At 47.0% G+C, this 18678-nt stretch overlaps 2 protein-coding genes across 4 annotated transcripts; both read left to right on the plus strand.

Annotated features, from left to right (window-relative positions):
- Positions 1-1391: 1391 nt before the first annotated feature.
- LOC135385412 (leucine-rich repeat neuronal protein 3-like) lies at positions 1392-6273 on the plus strand. 3 transcript variants are annotated; one of them, XM_064614714.1, is made up of 4 exons: positions 1392-1558; positions 1757-1786; positions 3236-4283; positions 5597-6273. In XM_064614714.1, exons 1-4 carry the CDS (start codon positions 1501-1503, stop codon positions 5922-5924), a joined length of 1464 nt encoding a protein of 487 aa, XP_064470784.1. In that variant the 5' UTR covers positions 1392-1500; the 3' UTR covers positions 5925-6273. The 3 variants fall into 3 exon arrangements, with proteins under 3 accessions (XP_064470784.1, XP_064470785.1, XP_064470786.1); XM_064614715.1 differs by lacking the exon at positions 1392-1558 and adding an exon at positions 1619-1667; XM_064614716.1 differs by lacking the exons at positions 1392-1558; positions 1757-1786 and adding an exon at positions 2309-2615.
- A 5026-nt stretch (positions 6274-11299) lies between these two features.
- On the plus strand, positions 11300-18443 carry LOC135385413 (leucine-rich repeat neuronal protein 3-like). Its single transcript, XM_064614717.1, has 4 exons — positions 11300-11594; positions 15766-16521; positions 16626-16969; positions 17331-18443. Exons 1-4 carry the CDS (start codon positions 11547-11549, stop codon positions 17626-17628), a joined length of 1446 nt encoding a protein of 481 aa, XP_064470787.1. The 5' UTR covers positions 11300-11546; the 3' UTR covers positions 17629-18443.
- Positions 18444-18678: the final 235 nt, after the last annotated feature.

Here is an 18678-nt window from a genome sequence, read left to right on the forward strand (position 1 = left end):
TTCATTACCTTTAAACTCAACTTTCTTGTTTTAATTGCCTTTAATTACATCTAATTTCCTGCAATCACTCCTACCTCTTACTCTTAATTACCTTCGACGGCTCCATTTACATTTACCTTCTTATATCCCCTTTGCATGTCCACTTATACCGCTGTCTCGGTGAGGCTTCACCATCTCACACACGGACACACACACACACACATATACAGTTTTTTTTTTTCATTTTTTTTTTTTTTTCATTTTGACACTCCTAATGCTAACGCATTAATACGCGTATATTCGGTTTGAAAGACTCATCGCTTCGATTCAAATAGAGAATTCCATATCCGATTCGGAATTCGAATCGAATATGAAATAATTCACTTTGGTATTCGAAAAATCCCAATAATAGCACAGCCCTGCTTTCAGCCTTTTCAATGCTTCAGATCGAGAAAGCTCCCGACAGCATTTCAAATGCTTCCTTCTTTATACTGAAGATGACCCTCGACAATAACTAAGCTTTCGGGACTTACGCAGTCGCCTCGTATGTCCATGTTTTTTCAGAAAAGTTGTGGGATTTGTTGTTCTCTTTGGCGCACTTGGAGGGGACCCTTGAGGTATTTTAATATCTGGAAGTGACACAGCAGCCACCTATGTAGAGATATTCGACTACTCTTTTTGTACCAGTGTCGGGTACATCACACATGATCTGAGTTACCTCCGGAGGCCGCACCATAGGCGATGTTGTGCGCAAGTGCGCAACATTTGGGGTAACTCCTGGCAAGAGAATCACCGTGAAGAAGGAGCTACCAGGGGGAAACCCTCCATTGCAGGTTGCCCTGTTCTGGTGTGGCGTCTGCTAGAGCTGCGGGGCATCTCGCGGTATAGCCAGGACGAACATCTGCAGCGAATTATTTGGATTATACTTGTTCTCTTTGGCGTATGAAACACAACAAGATTGTAAACTACACGTAGCAAGGTGACTATCGAAGGCAGTACCGAAGCGCAGCCGGTCGGGGCTTCGTGAACACCTAAAGGGATCTCCGAGGATGCGAACGACTGGACCCAATATGAGCGGGTATCACGCTTCAACGGCTGGAGAGGCGAACAAAGTCTCATTAATGTTTGCATGTCCTTGGAAGATACAGTGAAAATGCACATCGGAAGATGTATGGAATATATCAAAGTGCAAAGTTTTGTCGGTCGTTCGCTCTCGAGGTACGCTGCTACGAAGTGACCGCAAATATGTTGGCAGGCTGTTTTCATTTAGTCGGGGGCCACCAGTGAAAGGTCATCCTCTTCCCCATTGAACTGTTTCCTTCATATCTGTACCCTCCCTCTCGTGCCCATTGTTGAACATTGCGTGGTGAATACATCACGCCCCTTGTTATGAAGAGCTCCATATCGACCTTCACAATTTCCAACAAACTCCAAACTTGAGGTTCGTGCCTGTGGTCGCTTGGCTTCAAGAAAGTGTTGAAAACAGAGCAGCATCGAAAAAAGGTACCTGCTGGTACATGCATGGTCGAGTGTGTCGATGGGGCATCTACCGAAACTGCGCAATCATATCCATACAGACGTACGTATGTTTTCTCCCAACACGAACCTTTGTTCATTATAGGTACGGCCGCACCAAAGCGTTGCTTTTCTCTAGCCTTCTGTTCGAGAGCAAAGATCTCGAAATATGCGTAAGCACAGGTGTATGCCGCTACGTGATCCTGTACATGAGGCCGGTAGAATTACAGCAAAGTGTTACACTTTTTCTTTTTCTTTGCAGCCATGAAGGGAGACCGGAATTCTCTTAACTGTAAGTACAGATACATTATCTGCCCGACAAGATATCTAGAGTTCTGCGTGTATGTTAGAATGCACGTCAATTGCACTTTTACATGAGTGCAGGGGCATCGTGCTTCACAAAGCGAAGCACGATGCCCCTTTGAATCACACATCTTTGAACGATGTTTCACGAAGCGATATTGCAACAACTCCTGGTGACTATTCACGAGGAGGAAATCTTCAGGAGGAAAATTGTCCATCGTATCACGTCAACAAAGTTTGGCGCACCCAACGAATAAGAGAACACACAAACAACAACTTTGTGACAAGATGATGACTGGGGAGTTTCATCGCCAGGGGCGATAGTCTACCCGCTTGCTGGTGGTGATGCGGGGAATGAAAACACGAGGACGAAAAATAATGAAATTTTTAGGGGAAATTATCAAGCTTTCCTCTGTCTGCTGTCTTTGTTTGTGGTCCGTGATTTGCTCTGGTTCCGCAGCTTCCGCTGGGAGCCATCAACGTCGGTTCATTCAGTCGGAACCTTCGCGGGTTCTCGTTAGCGGCTGTTGCTGCGCCGGATAATTTCCTCGTATTGAGATGTGCCTCAGTTGATGCTAACTGATGTGAGACGTCCCCCATCTGCTGCTGTTGACAGACGCTGCTATGTGCTTTAGATAAGGGCGTTGCTTATCGCCCGAAGCGTTGACGCTGTGGACCATCGTATTGTGTATGTGTGTGTGTGGAATGGCGCCAGTCAGAACACGGCGAATATGACTTCAAAGTGTGCAACCCAGTGAACGTCTATTGTGTTCTGCTCCCTTCAGTTCTTTATTTTCCCGAAATGTTCTCCATGTCATGTAAGTTTCTTCGTGCCCATGCGTAACGTTCTTGGTTGTGAGGGACATTCGTATCTGGCGGTGACTATCGCAGACTCTGTGTTGCACATGCTGCGTAAAAATGATGAAGACACAGCCTTTTTCCAAACGATCTTTTGTGAAGGATAAGGCGTTTCATTATACGAACCAATGTCTTAAGGGGCGCTCCTGATTTGTTGTGACGTTCTGTGCAAGAGTACGCTCAGAACATTCAAAATATTTGAATTATCTTCATCATCTTGATCATCATCTTCCATTCAAAATATTTCCACGATATCCCAACATGTTCACGTACCATAGACCCTTTCCAGTGTTTACGGTACAGTATGGTTGTTGCCGTGTGCTTTTTTAAAGATAATCTCTTATTTGGGATGTTCACTCTTTCACTACTGCCCCAGCATTATGCCGAGATAAAGAAGGATGGATGCCATTACAGGTTAAAAATGCGTTTCTTTTGGACCTTGCATGCTGTCGTGGCATTCTGCCCCCTCCCTACACGAAAAGACTATCACTAGCAGCCTGACTGACCCTCCATTCCACAGAACATGACGCATGAGAGCTGTTGTGTTTCTATCACTTAATGTATGTATTCTACCATTCAGCTCGCTACTTCTTTATCCTCACCTTCATCCTCGCTCTAAAGAGTGGCGCCCTGAGCCTGAGCGAGCACCCCAGCGTCTGCGAGTTGCTATGTTCCTGCAGACACAACGGAAGCATCGTTTCCTGCTCACAACTAAGCCTTCACGATGTCCCGCAATCCTCGCTTTTTCCTCCTCACATGGAAGTTCTGAACTTGAGCCGTAATGATATAAGTGAGCTCAAGCCTTTGTCGTGGTCATCCTTAAAGTCGCTAAGCCTCGAACACAACAAGATACATTCGCTTCGTCCCTACGGTTTTGCGAGGCTCTTCAACCTGGAAGCCCTGGACCTCAGCAATAATAACGTGGGATTTCTCGACCCAGATGCCTTGGATGGCCTGGAGGTCCTCTCAAACTTGAGCCTGGTGAGTAACCAATTGGCGCAGCTGCATCATAGGGTGTTCCACAGAGTTCCAAATCTGAGGAGACTGTCACTACGCGGCAATCCGTTGAAGTACGTTGAACCTGATTGGTTCACAAACCTTGACGTCTTGGAGTACCTGGACTTACGTGACATACAAGCGTACAGTCTACCCGACAACGCTTTCGCGCTCGCACGCAAGCTGAGTGAGTTGGACCTGTCCGACAATGACTTCGAAGAGGTGCCGCGTGCACTGCGGAGCGCTCGTCATTTAGAAATTCTACGCATAAACTCTAACCCACTGTCCGCACTTGGTGTTAAGCCTCTGGCAGCGATGACAAGCCTGAAGGAAATCTACGCAACTTCGATGATGAACTTGATGAGCGTTGAAGACGGAACGTTCGCACGCATGCCCTTCTTGGAAGTCCTTGACATCAGCCACTGTCCTAAGTTAACAGCAATACAGGCTAATGTGTTTAGTAATGGAAGTTTCCCACGCAAACGTTTAAAGCTGGTGAACAACAGCCTCGAGACTCTGGAGACGTCTCTGCAGTGGTGTTCGAGTGAAGTGCTTCTGTTGAGTAATAATCCATGGAACTGTGACTGCAGGCTCGAATGGATGAGATGCTGCTCTTCGACTTTAAATTTAAAGTGAGTTCCTATACGCTTATCTCTCTCCGCGGACAATAGACATCTCCCTGTTTGTGAACAAATGCCGTCATAGTGTTCGACAGCGCCACCAATTTGGTAGACTTGAACTACGCTCGGAGCTAGGGGCCGAACAAGGTCGCGCCCGAAAGCTACGATCTTGAGGGGATTACGATGGTCCCCGAAAAGGACGCGACCTTCGGTCCTACTTTTCTTTCAATAGGAGGCAGCGAACAAGCGCCCATTCGTGGAACCCAGCCCTTCCCTTCCGATTTGTTTCGGTTTCAGCCTGTCTACCAACGTCATGATGACGTTTCTCGGTAGAGGTCTATTAGAAATGCAGGGAGACGTCTTGGAATGTAAACTGTGGCGTACTCTTGAGGTGCAAGGAAGCGACATTTGAGATTGCTTAGTACGTCAAGCAGTGTATCGGGACGTGCCCACGACAAATAATATAGAAGAGCGACATGTTATTATAGGGGAGTTTAACTTACAAAAGCGCAACTTACAAGCAGCGTGGCGCGGATCTGTCTCAGTATAGGAGCGATAGACCCCTCCAAACACTGTGACGGCGGAGCGGAAGCGATTTCTCATCTGTCCTGGAAAATTCGTTAGCTTGGAGAGGACGCAGCACTAATTTGCGGGCATTGCCTGGTTTCACGTGCGTCACCCGCTAGAGCAGAGGTGGTGACCAAAGGCAACTGACCTCCAGATCACAATTCTATGTATCAGCGGTGACGTCTTTTTGTCACACGGTAGCCTAAACCTCGTAAGGTGACCACGTTCAAGTCCCTGCACCGGCTGTGCCATCTCAGTATCTTCCCTGTATTTTCCTCAGACGCTATAAGGCAAAATGTTGGCACAGTTCCCTATGAAGTCCAGCCCAGGACGCACGATCTTCCCCCTATCGAGCAACATGTTGCTATATCGGCAGACAGATCGCCCGGCAAGAGAAAGGAATCAACCAATCAGCCCTCGTGGGGTGTAACGTAACGTGCACGATGATAGAAAAGTGCGCGTGAGGATCAATCATCTGCTGTGCATGCCCATTTATTGTGTCTCATAATGATCGAGCGTTCCATGACAATCGAAACCCAATTTAATTCATTGGGTGTCGCACTGCTCCATTGATATAGCAAACCACAACGCACGCCTCTATAGCGTATCCCTGCAGTTATGAACTTATGCCTATAGATATACCCCACTGCATGACAGCTACTGCGAAGCGATCGTGTCTATAAGTGGCGCTTCTAAATAATATTTCCTAATTTTCAGTATTTCATTGTGACACGTAACAACGCCTTTTTTTTATCCAGGTGTCATGCGCCGACTAATCACAAAGGAAAGACAATCGAAGAATTACGGCAGACTGACTTCACGTGCTCTGCGGGCCACGTTCTTGTCCTAACCCTCCACAGCTTAACGGTGACCAAGCTCTTTGTTGTTGGCTCTGCAGTTATCCTGGTTCTCGCGATACTTGGCGTTGGAGTCGTTTACTGGTGCCGGAGACGGTCTCGCCGCACAAAGCGTTTCGGCGCCGTTTATTACCTGAATCTCCAGAAGGATGCCCGTGCTTCGTGGAAGGACAACAGCTTCAGTGTCGCCAGTAAATCGACAGACGACACCGAACTTGTTCACACGTAGCGCCATGTCTGACGTGCTTACAAAGCATTTACACTGTGTTCAAGTGGACGAGTATGTTCGTTCAGCATTGAGAAATATATTGGGCTGCATTCAAGGCGATGTTCAGTTTGACAGTGACGTGACTTTCCTTTTGCCTGTGCAATTTCTGTTCTCTGTCTCACAGTTCAACTTTTGTTCTTGCAAACGATCTTTGCGTTTGCCGCAGTAATGCCGTGGAACTACCAGCTTTTGTGAGCTCTGCGCCTGACGATCCTCCAAATGTAGTCTAATAGTGTGGTATAGTTTCAGTGTGGTACACTGCTTACACTGCTTAAAATGGCTGTCAATAAAAATACGTGGTCACAAATGATGATTGTGTAAAGATATAGGACTGTGTTACGCTGACAAGCCAGCGAGCGCAATAACGTTGACCGCCGTATACGCTACCCAATGAGCGTTTATACTCGGACGCGAGAGAACGTGTGGCCTGGAATACTGGGCTCTGGCAGCGGTGGGCACGCTTCGCGATGGAGTAGAACAAGCTCTACTCTTGACATTAATTGCGTGAGATCACTTGCCGGCACACGCTATATCCCAATCCTTCGAGCGGCAAGCTATGTGCACGGACGTTGCTATGGTGACAAGGAAGCTGCTTACGGAAAGGCACGTCGCTCGGTTGTGTTGCTTCACGACGTAGTATTAACAGAAGGACAAAAAAAGTTATGCAGCCTTCCATAGCAGACCGGTTGCGAGGCACGCTGCTCGACTCTGCGCTTTCCGACGTCGCAGTATAAACGGGGGTTTACACACACGTTTGTCAAAGTTGACACAGAGTGCAAACTGGGGACGTCGGTGATACCACGGTGAGGAAAGCATGAACGGAGCAGACAGAACGGGCGGCCATAGAAGCTCCTTTTCACTGCCAGGCAGCATTTCAAATGTGAAGCAGAGCAGAAATGACTCTGTCCTGTCCTGTCTCGTCTTGGGACAACATCCATTGTTTTCCGTACGAACACCGGTATAGAGGCGCTTCGACACATGGTAACGGGCCTTGATGAGATCTGCGACGGATAGTTTATAGTTTATCGAACACTAGCAGAGGACATGAATTCATCCGTGAAGGTGTTTGTGTAGCAGTCGATCTCCTGGTGCGACGGGAGCTGAGCAAGTGCTTCAGCCGAGTTGGCGCATGTCTTCTATAGCGTTTCTTCCACGTCCATCTCATTTGTGTTGTGACATAGTCGCTCTTGTTTTGATTCGCGCCGTGTTCTTTAGAGGTTTGTCCATCATGTTCGCTAACCTGTGTCCCGAACCTCTAACCAGGCTGGAGCTAGCAGCGGTTGCAGAGACGATAAAACACCACGTATGCACAAAAAAGTAAGTCTCGTACATTTTATATCTGCTGTGTAGATCCTGTCAAGCTGCTCTCGAGCCGCCTGCTGACGTCATTCCCAGCGACAAGTCATTGGGATGAACTGTCATATTGGCTGTCCTCCACGTTTGGGAGTGAGTAGACTGCCGTCCGATCTCCCCAACATGTAGTACAACGCAAAAGAAACAGTCAAAACTCCACGTAAAACGTCATCCATGAAACATTGCGCACCCAGCTGAACAGACAAGGGAAAGACTGCATATACGTCGTTCCCTGTGTACACATCTCAAGCGTTCCGTTCGTCGGATAACATACAAGCTAACACGTCTGTGTAATGAGATTCAGATGCACCTCAGCGTCACGTAATCTCTAATATTACTCGAATTTTGGAGAATGGAAGGACTCTAAAAGATATGTTGGGAGGAGTAGAAGTTAGGATTACAAGCCCTGTGATACATATTCGCACAAAAAGCTCGCATTCCTCTGAATGCGCAAGAGAGCTTTCAGTCTCGCGTTTCAGAAAAGCCGCTCCCTTCGGCTGCCAGTGACGTTATCTCATCCGCCCAGTAGTGAGACGCACGCTTTCTTTTTCTCTTGTTTTCTTTTCGCGGTGGTATATGGCACTGCGCTTCCCGCGTCCGACACAGAACAGCTTCTCCCTTGCCTTGGCAGACGATTCTCGGCAGCCAATAAAAGCGCGCAATGATCTGACGTCACGTCACGCCAGAAGGAGCTGGGGGAGATCGCCGACGCTGAACGCACTCTTATAAATTATAATTTTATCGGGAAGTGTGCACTTATTCCCAAATGAAATATTTTGCGTGACAGTTCCTGAATGTAGTATATGTTCATGTCACGATGTAAAAAAAAAAAAAAAAAAACATATACTCGAGGTGCTTTCCATGCTCCTTCGAAAAAGCAGGGAAGTGACTTCAAAACCCCGTTTCATACACTCTCTCAGGAGCCACCGTGCACAATATTTGCGCTGTGCAGTGTATTGTCTCTGCGCAATTAAATTCACAAAAACGCCTGGGGAAAGCAGCCATCGGACCGGCCAGATCTCCTCGCGTGACGTCAGTAGACCTGCTTGAGGAACAGCCACGAGCGCTCATTGGCAAACGAAAATTCGTCTGCTACCGGCTGTGCCGGGCTACGTCAGAGGTCACTGCGAAAGTTACAAGGTGACGTTGACTTCCCTCATTCACTTACGCGATCTTTGACGGGTTTCTTGAGATTGAGAGCGTGCGCAGCAGAGGCCTCTCGCACACAGCTGCGCTTGTCTTTCCTTCGAAAGAACTTATGTTGTTTGTTGCACAACACGCTGCAACCAAAATCGGCAACGAGTTAAACGGAAAAGGCATTTCAGTGCCTCATTAACCTGGTGGATGTTGAATATTTTTGGCGTAAATAAGCATGGTGAATGATAGGATGGCCGTCCGTCCTTGCGCAGCTGTACGCATTTAGGAGAGGAAAACGAGGGGGGAATCCTGCTTCCCCGTGTAAAGTCCCCATAGAACCCCCCACCCCACCCCGAAATATTTTCTGGCAACCACACTGCAACTGAGATAGATTACACTTCATCGTGTGGTTTACGTTTTTTAGTTCCTTCACATTGTTTTTGTTTTTGTTAATTTTGAACAAAAATTACACGCACGTTTTTTGTGAAGTTCCAGGAGCTTGAATTGCTCGAAACAGAGTTGCAGTACACACGCGAGAAGGCCTGCAGTCCGGGAGCCGCCTATTTTTCGAACAGAGATTGTTCTCCTCCTAGGCACCGTCTTGCTAATGACGAGATCGGGTCCCATCAGAAGAACAGTTCAACAGTTCGAAATATCAGCGGCTCTCGTCCTGAGGCTTTCGATTCAACGTATCTTCGCCGGATCGCTGCACGCAATCGTCGAGACAAGATCGGGCATTTTTTTAACAGACACATCCTGTTGCCGTCTCCGCCTCCGAAGGGTGTTTTTCCAGATAACAATTCGTGGCCAGGAAATATTTGTTAACGTGTTCGATATTCTACGCACTCAATAGCTGCGGTCGCGTACATAATGCCTCGTGGCATACCTCGTACCTCGTGGATTGCTTCTTTTTAGCGGGTGTCTAACATTTAATAGGTCCAACACTTACTTATTTGACCTATTCATTTGGGCAGCTTGCCGCCCTTTCCGGTAGACAGACCGCCTTGTTCCGTAAACGCCGACCTATTCGAGTTTGTGTCACGTGGAGAGGCACTTTATGTGCGAATTCCAGAAAGAAGAAGTCCGCGTCGCCTCTCCTAATTTTTACTATCGGGTATCTAACCTCATGCTTGCATGTTTTGCGATAGTCGTAGCAACGAAGCTCACACAGACACAGAACTCACGAACGGCCTCTGACTAAAGGCGAACCACACCGAGTGACGAATTAGTGTCTGCGACTGTCTTTTCCTATTCCTGTTTCTCATGGAATAAACATATATTCCCTCACTTTTTAAGATGAATCACGTCTTCTATGGGACTTTCCGCACATTTCCAAACCACAGATCATGACAACTTATGGCTCGGTTTAAGAAAAAAATAAAAATACTAATTTGATAGCTTTCTTAGTTTCCCATGTCATGAAGCGAGTGAGTTTATTTCCACTTTACTATTACTTTAAAGGAGCATGGAAGGCATCTCGAACATCTGTTTTTAACGGGTAATATGAACACACTACCTTCACGAACTGCCACGCAAAAAAATTCAGCGCGCATTTCCTGACAAAATAATGCGCACATTGGCGGCGCTCTCTCCCAGCTCCTTCCGGCGTGTTGTGGCCTAAGATCATGGAGCACTTCTATTGGCTGCCGAAAATCGTCTTCTACGACAAGGGGGAAGGCGACCTGTCAAATGGCCTGTGTCGGTCCGCGGGAGGGGCGGCGATAAATACAACCGCAGAAAGAAATAAGCGGAAATCCAGTATTCAATCGTCGAATTATGGCCCTATTCTCGTCAAGGTAATCGACCTCGATTACTTTCTGTCCCGCTTGTCATTGGTCGTTACGTTAAGAAGGCGTGAAGAACCGAAATGAATATCACGCGCCCTCAACCAATACTCGAACTCTTCATCCTGCAATCTTCGTGATAAAGTCGATAAAGCATGAAGCGTGCAGGATCAGGTGCTCGACTGTTGGTTAAGGGCGCGTGACATTCATCTGTGTTCTTCAGGCCTTCTTCAACGGCCAATGACATGCGAGACACAAAGTAGGTCGAGGTCGATTACTTTGACGAGAGTAGGGCCCCAGCACTACAAGCTGAAAATGGAGTCGACAGTGAAACTGTAGGACTTCTTCTGCAGCACTGAGACTACGGTTTTGAACAGTTTCAGTCGTTAGTGCATTCCGCCGAAATGTTCGGTACTCCACCGAGCAGACCCCACGAGTCGTGCGGCAAAAATTTCGGCCGTGTATTCGGTTTTAGCGAAACCGTATCAACGTGATCCCTTCAGCCGCGCTACAGAAGGTGAGAAATCTGCCCCAACCATGGCTGTCGAGAGCGGCGCGCTCGACAGGTGGCGCTTTTCGCATATCTCCCATTGGGTGGATGAGATGACGTGACTGGCAGTCGAGGGTAGCAGTTTTTCTGATCCGCGAGATACCTCTCTTGCGCACCAGGATCGCGCGCTGCACTCGTTACATTTTGTGCAAATATGGTATCCCAGTGACCAGTGTCATAGTACAGCCAGCCATCGTATCGGCACGCGTACGAAGGCCGAATAGACGATTTCAGAAATTGCATGGATTGTCCACCAGAGAGCGCCGTGTTGCGAAAGCCCCGCTGCACCTTGGGATTTAGTTTTCATGAGTCGGAGAAAAGAAGAAGAGCGCAAACGGTTTCGGTTTTCTCTCTCCTTCACCTCCCGCACCTTCGAGCAACAGGCAGACGAGCACGAATGTAAACCATTTCCCACGACGCATTGCGCGATGCGCGTGACTTGGGCGACGGAGGGCCCCCGTGCGGAGCACAAGGGCAATATCTGAAATCGCCTAACTGGGACGACAAATCTTACCGGGAAAATACTTCAGACAGGCCGATGTGCGGTGTACAGTGGAGGGCGGCCTTCTGGGATCTTTTCCCAGTAAGGTATATAGCCAGTTTAGCCCTGTCGTAAGCATTCTCATATTGCCCAGCTGTTGCTCTGATAAAGCACGGGAGCTTTATCAGTGTCAGGACGTTCTGTATCCTGCGTGTGCGCCCCACTCCAGAAAGACCTTTGTCTCATGCTTTAGCAGAAGCCAAGAATATGCTCGCTACATGAACGTCGTTTATGCGATCACTGACGCCATGAATGCGTTACTCAAGGTAAGTACCGCCTGTTTTTATTCGTTGAAGGTCGAAGCATGTGGGTGCCGTGACCGTCGTGCGCTGTCGACATGGCATACGTGCACTTCCAATGCAACTTTGTGAACAAGTGTCTCGGAATGTTGTAGCCCGTCGTAGACTTGCTCTGGAATAATTGCGTACTATTCGAGACTAAATATAAAATATTCCAGCTTTTATTTAGGTGGTGAACCGTCGTACTCTTACGAATCTTGGTCACTGAAGAATGAAAAGTCAGTTTCTTCAAATTTTCGTTAATTTCTTCGATAGAAAATGTGAAGCCGTCGTCCTTCAGTAAGTCAAAATTGTTGGGCATTCGCGTCCTCACATAACTTGATGCGTTACCTGGTCCGGGTCACGCATCGCGCTAATGCACTGACATACACTTGCTACATTTCGTATGTGTGTGCTAAACAAATAAAATCTATATTTATAATTTATATTACATTATTATTTACTCTCTAATGTTCACTAATCAGTATAATCATCAATGAATCAATTAGTCAATCTAATCAATCTATGTCGTGCAAGAGTAACAACAATAAATGAAGAAGTGATGATGACATGGGATGTTTCCTCGTGGTAGCCGCGGGACCCTACCCAACATCACACCAAGTGTATATATTTCGTGCTTTTCCAATAAACCTCTACTCGACAAACGTCATCATGACGTTTGTAGGCCAACCGAAACCAAAACAGATCGGAAGGGAAAACTAGGACCGAAGGTCGCGTCCCCTTCAGAGACCATCGTAATCCCCTCAAGACCGTGGCTTTAAGGCGCGACCTTGTTCGCCACTAGCTTTGAACGTAGTTCAACTCTACCAAACTCGTGGCGCTGTCGAACATTATGACGTCATTTGTTTACAAACAGGTAGAGGTCTATTTTTCCAGAGCGCGTGAATTGTGACATCTGAGATATACGCGTGTCATGAGGTTCCGTACGCTCGAAACGTCCTATGGAAACTTTTTTTCTGTTGCGTTCGTTCATTGCAAGTTTACATGCAACAAACAAAAACATAACATCTTATCTTCGTAGCATATAAGAGTCGTAAAATCACCGTAATGCCTTGCGAGGAAGTCAATAGTGACTCAATACCCCACATAAATCCTGAATGCGACGCTTGACGCACACTCAATGCGAGTGTTCCACGTGGGATACCGATATGCTGGACCATGGCATGGTTTGGCATAGATTGAGAAGTTAGCCTTCAAAAAGAACTCGTTACAAATTAAGTTACCGTGTGAAAAATGTAACTAAGTTAATAACGAAGTTCTTCTTCAGCCTGAAACGTAACTCACAGTTACTGAGTTACTTAAAGCAAAGAACGAGTTACTTCCAAGTTACTTCGGACACAAAATAGCATTACGCAGGTGCAGCGCGCATGAGCAGTTGAGTTAGACCTTGAGTTGCGTGCGGAGGAGTGCAACACGCTTAGATCGTTTTCGTTTATGTCCAACATTAGACCTCTCCCTGTTTGTAAACAAATGATGTCATAGTGTTCGACAGCGCCACAAATTTGATAGAATTGAACTACGCTCGAAACTAGAGGTGAACAAGGTCGCGCCCGGAAGCCACGGTCTTGAGGGGATTACAATATGGGACGCGACCCTTGGTCCTGCTTTTCGTTCAATGGGAGGCAGAGAACAAGTGCCCGTTCGTGGAACCCTGGCCCCTCCTTCCCATTTCTTTCGGTTTCAGTCTGTCTACCAATGTCATGCTGACGTTTCGCTGGTAGAAGTCTATTCGAACGCTTTGCATCTTATAATCCCTGTAGGTGCACGATGGTTCAGTTTCATTTCAATGGCAGCGGTTCTTACTTCCTGAATAATTGATTGAATATCACGTTTCATGGCAAAAAAATGGCAAATGCAAATGCAAATGGCAAAAAATGACATGAATGAACCGGAGAGAAAGCAAGAAAATATGTGGACGTGAGTGAAAAGCGAGTTAAAAGTAACTTGGAACTTAACTTAAGTTACTTTGGCAAAGTTACCTGAAAAAAGAACGAGTTCCTCTGAAAGTTACCACGGCGCAAAAGTACTGAGTTAAGTTACAAGTTACCAAACTTAGTTACAGTAACGAGTTACCTAGAACTCTTTGGTTTGGACATCCATGCATGGTATGGCGGTTTAGCCAGAGTCGCAAGCTCTGGAGTTGTTGCAAAAAAAAAAAATATGTGTGCAAGCAAAATATTATTAAAGTTACGTGGTAGCGCTGTATCATTTCCGACATGTGTCTAAAGCTGAAATAACATAGACACCTCCCCCCCCCCCCTCCTCCCTGTAGGAGGCGAACAGGAAAGAAATCGATTGTACGTGTGGCCGAACATTTGGGGTGGGGAAGTGTAGAGTGGCATGGATAAATCACTGTCTTGGCATTTCCACGTCATCGTCCTACAGGAGTGATAAAGCGTGCGGCGTATGGAGTCAATTGCTTGTTTATCTCACATATGCGTCGTAGAGAACAACGTGCTGACTAACACGTGATTGTTTCATCAACTGGTGACTCTCCGTTCTCAATCGCATTCCTGAGCTTTCGTAACGATAAGCAGCACGTATTCCAAATCGCATTTAGTTGCTTGCTTCCCAGCCTGCATTGGAATCCGACATCCTTACAAAGACAGTCAGTAACGAGTCTCGCTAACTTTCGGCAATTTTGATATACCGCCCCTCACTGGTGACTTCGAGCTGAACCATGTTTTTTTTTTTTATTATTAGTGATAGCAGGAGAATGAAGAATTAAACGCGACCCCGATAACAAAGGTAATGTACGTAGGGCACGCTTAAAATGCCTTTTGTGCAAAAACAATAGGAAGAAGAGATAGATAGAGAGAAGAGTAAAAAAAATTCAAGCTTCGAGAACGTTCTGGGCTGTGGTCTCTTCGGTCGCATCCTTATCGAGGCGTTTCCTTGTAATGCGTAGAGAATGTTTGAAAATAATAAAATGGGAATCTCTGACTGAATGTGATATTAATTGGGCCTGCTTGCACAGGCGTTGAGGAAATTCATAAGTGCCGTCCTCAACATAGCTCCGTCAGTGCTCAACGCACGAGCAGCGTTGCGAACTGTAGCGCGTGCCCGAAGACTACCGGAGCTTCTGGGACACGACTGAGGGATCTCCTCAACATTCGTTTAACCGGGCTCTGGACCGAAGTTTGATGGGACAGTGTAAAGTTGAGACTTTGGCCATGCAAATGAAGAGAGATTGAATCACGTCGGAACGAAAGAGTTTTTTTTTTTTTTTTTGAGACGTTGGCAGGCTTTACACTGACAGCATTAGAAGAACTGCAGTCCAGTATAGGTTGCACTATTAGTTCAAGAAAGACCCCTTTCGTGAAAGATCGGAGGGAAAGCAGTATAGTGACGAAATCCATACTCAAAACCTAGAGAATGAAGGAAGGAGACGAGCACGACGAGTTTTGGAACTTATCCACAGACACAAACAGAGGGTCGGATGACCTGAAAAGTCTTTGCGACGAGAAGAAGGAAATTCGCAGCCCTAGGAGCCTTAGTAGCAAACTATCTCTTGGGTACACTGGATGGTTGATACCTTTCCTTCCTTCATCCCTCACTCATAAGTATGTAATTCGTGTGTAATAAGCATTCAGCTGCGTTTCCGTTTCCCGCGGTGTTCGTCTCCGTTCCTCATTCTCAGGATGCTCCTGTACACGCGATCTATTCAAGAGTAGGATGCTGCGGTGACGGTTGAGTGTATTGTGATTGTTGGAGTATTAAGACAGCAGGAATAATAATATTAGCGTAAAGCGATGAAACGCCTCATTGTGATGGATGTTGATGTGTGACACTGATTCTGCATTTAAAAAAAATGAATTTCTGTCGTTGGTGCATGCGGTATAAGTATCTCACGTCGGTCTGACACTATGCGTTTGCGGCTCGGAACAATATAACCACATTATTTTTGCGCACGAGTGTTGTTTGAAGCCAGCTTATGCTCTGGTTCAGGAAAAAGTTTCAAAAGAAGAGATAAAAATAAGAGGCACACGTCTTGCTCATCTTTCGCTGCACCCTTTCTGAAATCATACTTCCCTCGTCATTCATGACTTCTCCGTTAGCTCTTGCGTGGAGACAATATTCAAAGGGAAGCACTTTCTAGATGTTAAAATAAACGCGTGGCATCTTTGCATTCTCACAGACGACCAGGATGCGCCAGCTCATCGTCTTGATGTTTATTGCACTGCGGACTACTGCTGACCCAACAACGCAAGACGTCTGTGCATCCAGCACATGCCAGTGTGTCCTAAACGGAAACAATTCTACCGTCGTGTCATGTGTCAGCAAGTCCTTGAGTCAAATACCGGGGCCGAGCTCGTGGCTACAAGACAGAAACGTTATTGGCGTGGACTTCAGTCATAACAACATCGTCGAAATCACGCGCCTGGGGCCTTGTTCATCGCTTCAGAGTTTAGATCTTCATTATAACAGCATTCGCGAGGTTCCCCCAAATATTTTCAGTGGCTTGGACAACTTGGACGTCTTGGACTTGGGCCACAACAACATCGCTGAGATTCACACAGATGCATTTGAGGGCTTGTTGAAGTTGACGGTGCTTAATCTAACGGGCAATTTCATCGAGACCATCCACCCCGATACGCTGAGTAAGATACCAAACCTGAAACACTTAAGTCTTTGCGGCAACAACCTGAATGCGGTGGACCCGCTGTTGTTTCATCACGTGAGAAATCTGGAACACCTGGACCTTCGGATGTCGGGTCTGAGCAGCCTACCAGACAACGCTTTTGAACAGTTGTCGTCTCTGAATACGTTAGAACTTTCTGAGAACGAGTTCGAAGTCGTGCCAACAGCTGGCCTACGCAGCGCACGGGGGCTCAAGTTACTGCACTTTGAGAACAACCCTGTGGTGACCCTGACGGCGGAATCCTTCGAGCAGGTACGACTCTAATAACATTTTTTCGGATGTGCTCCCACGTCGAATATATTTGCATTAGTACTTCTTTTTCCATTCTCTGAAGTCGTTTGTGGGGATATTTACAGGTGACCGCGATCGAGTACTTGCACCTGTCGGCAATGCCGTCACTCACAACTGTCGAAGAAGGCACCTTCGTTGGCATGAAGAGCCTCAAGTTCCTGGACTTGGGCCATAACCCGCAACTCAGCTTCATTCATCCCGGTGCCTTTTACACAGACCCGGCTGATCATTCCACACCGTTGGAGACTGTTTACTTGGGATACAATAATCTCACCTCACTCGGATATCCTGACTTTAATTGGTGCAGCATCCCAGTCCTGGACCTCAGAGGCAACCCTTGGAACTGTGACTGTTCTATGACATGGGTGCAGACCTGTCGATTCCATTCAGAGCTGACCGTTAATTTAAGGTAAGGTGCGCGCTTTGCTGGAGAAACGTTCTTCTGTAGTGGCAAGCGTGTCTTGTGAGCAGAGTCACCGTATAGTAGTCCTTGCGACAGGTCATAGATACATTGCACTGTTCCGAGGTCCCTGCACGCAAATAACAAATATTTTACACCTTAGACTTACCATCACGTTCAAAGCACACATTTGACGCGCTTCCAAGTGCTCGAGGTGAAGCACTGTGGCGTCACTTCCCACATGGGTTTTCCACCTTCCCATATATCTTCCCTTTTGTAGCGACACAGACATTCATTTCACATCCTTAGCTGGAAAGGCGTTGCATGAACATGCGACTGAATTCCGTTCAACTTGGGTTTCCCTTTGCAGATGTAAGGAGCCAGCGGATGTATCGGGACTTCTAATCTCCCAGCTGAGCGTCAGCCACCTCAAGTGCCCACAGCGAAGCCCTGCTGTTCCGATCACCACAGATGAGGAACAGGACCATTTTTCTTTGCATGTTTTCGCGGTGATGGCTGGTCTTCTTGGCCTGATGATGGCCCTCACTATTGCCCTTGCCGCTTTCAAGTGGAGGGACATCAAATACTGGATACAGAACCGAAAGCGTGTTGGAGCTGTCTATTATGTGAAGGCTCGCACCAATCCTTCTCGACCCACGGATGTGTAATGCTATAGTCGTCATCCATGTATACCGACCGGAGGCTGCTACTGCATATGAGTGCATTGGACGTACCAGCACTCCACGCGGACGTGTGAAGCACGACGCCTATGCGTGACGCGTACGTGGATCATCTGATGCTGCCTCGCCACAAACAAGAGACTCAGAACTATGAGATCGCGGTTTTGCTTGTCATTGTCCAACTGGGTGATACAGTATCGGACTGAAGTCTGAGGAAATCGCGTCCAACCGGCACAAGCAAACATTGTTTCGGAAGCAAGAAAAGGTGTTTCACCCTGGAAAGTCAGACCCACGGAATGCGCTAGTCTTTTTTAGCAACTGGAATGAGACACTGTAATAGCACGATAAGTGAAATGCTCATTCTAGGGCCCGGTGTGACGATTGCAAAGAGCGTACTTTCAATCAGAACCGAACCAGTATGTGAATTTCCATTGCCTTCCTATTTTGTCTCGATTCATTAGCTGAGTGGCCCCTGTGGGATTGTCCACTTACCCGTTAACATTTTGCAGCAAAGGTAGGTGGTGTTAGTTGTGCTTGCTCCCACGGAGCGAAAACCATGCTTAGATGAGGGGTCTCAAACACGTAGCCCGCGGTCACGCATTCTTCGTTTCAAAGCCTTTGGACACTGTACCGGAGGGTAGCTGCCCTTTCACAACGTTTAACGAAGTATTAGGAGTGTAGCCAGCGTTTCAAGCATTGTTTTTACCGTTGCCTGGTGTAGCACTGCTGTCCTTGTCCATGTTAGGCAACACGTCCGTATGTGAGCACCATATGCTGCTTATAAACCTCAACAGAAGCTTAGAGCCACAACAATCTAACATGCTTTGTAAGGGTACTTGCCCATTTCTCTTGATGTGTGGAGTTCTTCAGTAAGGAACCGCGTAGACGCCGTCCGGCCACCCGAAAAATATACACAGCTCCTTATGTCTGCATATATATTTTATTTATGGTATTTTATATGGTAATTACGGTAATTTATTTTTGTGCGGCCCTCCACGATGTAGCCTAAAGTCAGTGCGGCCCGCAACGCGATTTCAG

The sequence above is a fragment of the Ornithodoros turicata genome, chromosome 2 (assembly GCF_037126465.1).
Source record: "Ornithodoros turicata isolate Travis chromosome 2, ASM3712646v1, whole genome shotgun sequence".
NCBI classification, from domain to species: domain Eukaryota; kingdom Metazoa; phylum Arthropoda; class Arachnida; order Ixodida; family Argasidae; genus Ornithodoros; species Ornithodoros turicata.

Bases quoted from the DNA above. Each gene is read 5' to 3' on its own strand.
- LOC135385412 (XM_064614714.1), top strand. From the start codon at position 1,501: ATGGTCGAGTGTGTCGATGGGGCATCTACCGAAACTGCGCAATCATAT. The intron at 1,787-3,235 runs GTAAGTACAGAT...TCTACCATTCAG, and splicing joins AGACCGGAATTCTCTTAACT to CTCGCTACTTCTTTATCCTC. The intron at 4,284-5,596 runs GTGAGTTCCTAT...TTTTTTATCCAG, and splicing joins TCTTCGACTTTAAATTTAAA to GTGTCATGCGCCGACTAATC.
- LOC135385413 (XM_064614717.1), top strand. From the start codon at position 11,547: ATGAACGTCGTTTATGCGATCACTGACGCCATGAATGCGTTACTCAAG. The intron at 11,595-15,765 runs GTAAGTACCGCC...GCATTCTCACAG, and splicing joins CCATGAATGCGTTACTCAAG to ACGACCAGGATGCGCCAGCT. The intron at 16,522-16,625 runs GTACGACTCTAA...GGATATTTACAG, and splicing joins CGGCGGAATCCTTCGAGCAG to GTGACCGCGATCGAGTACTT.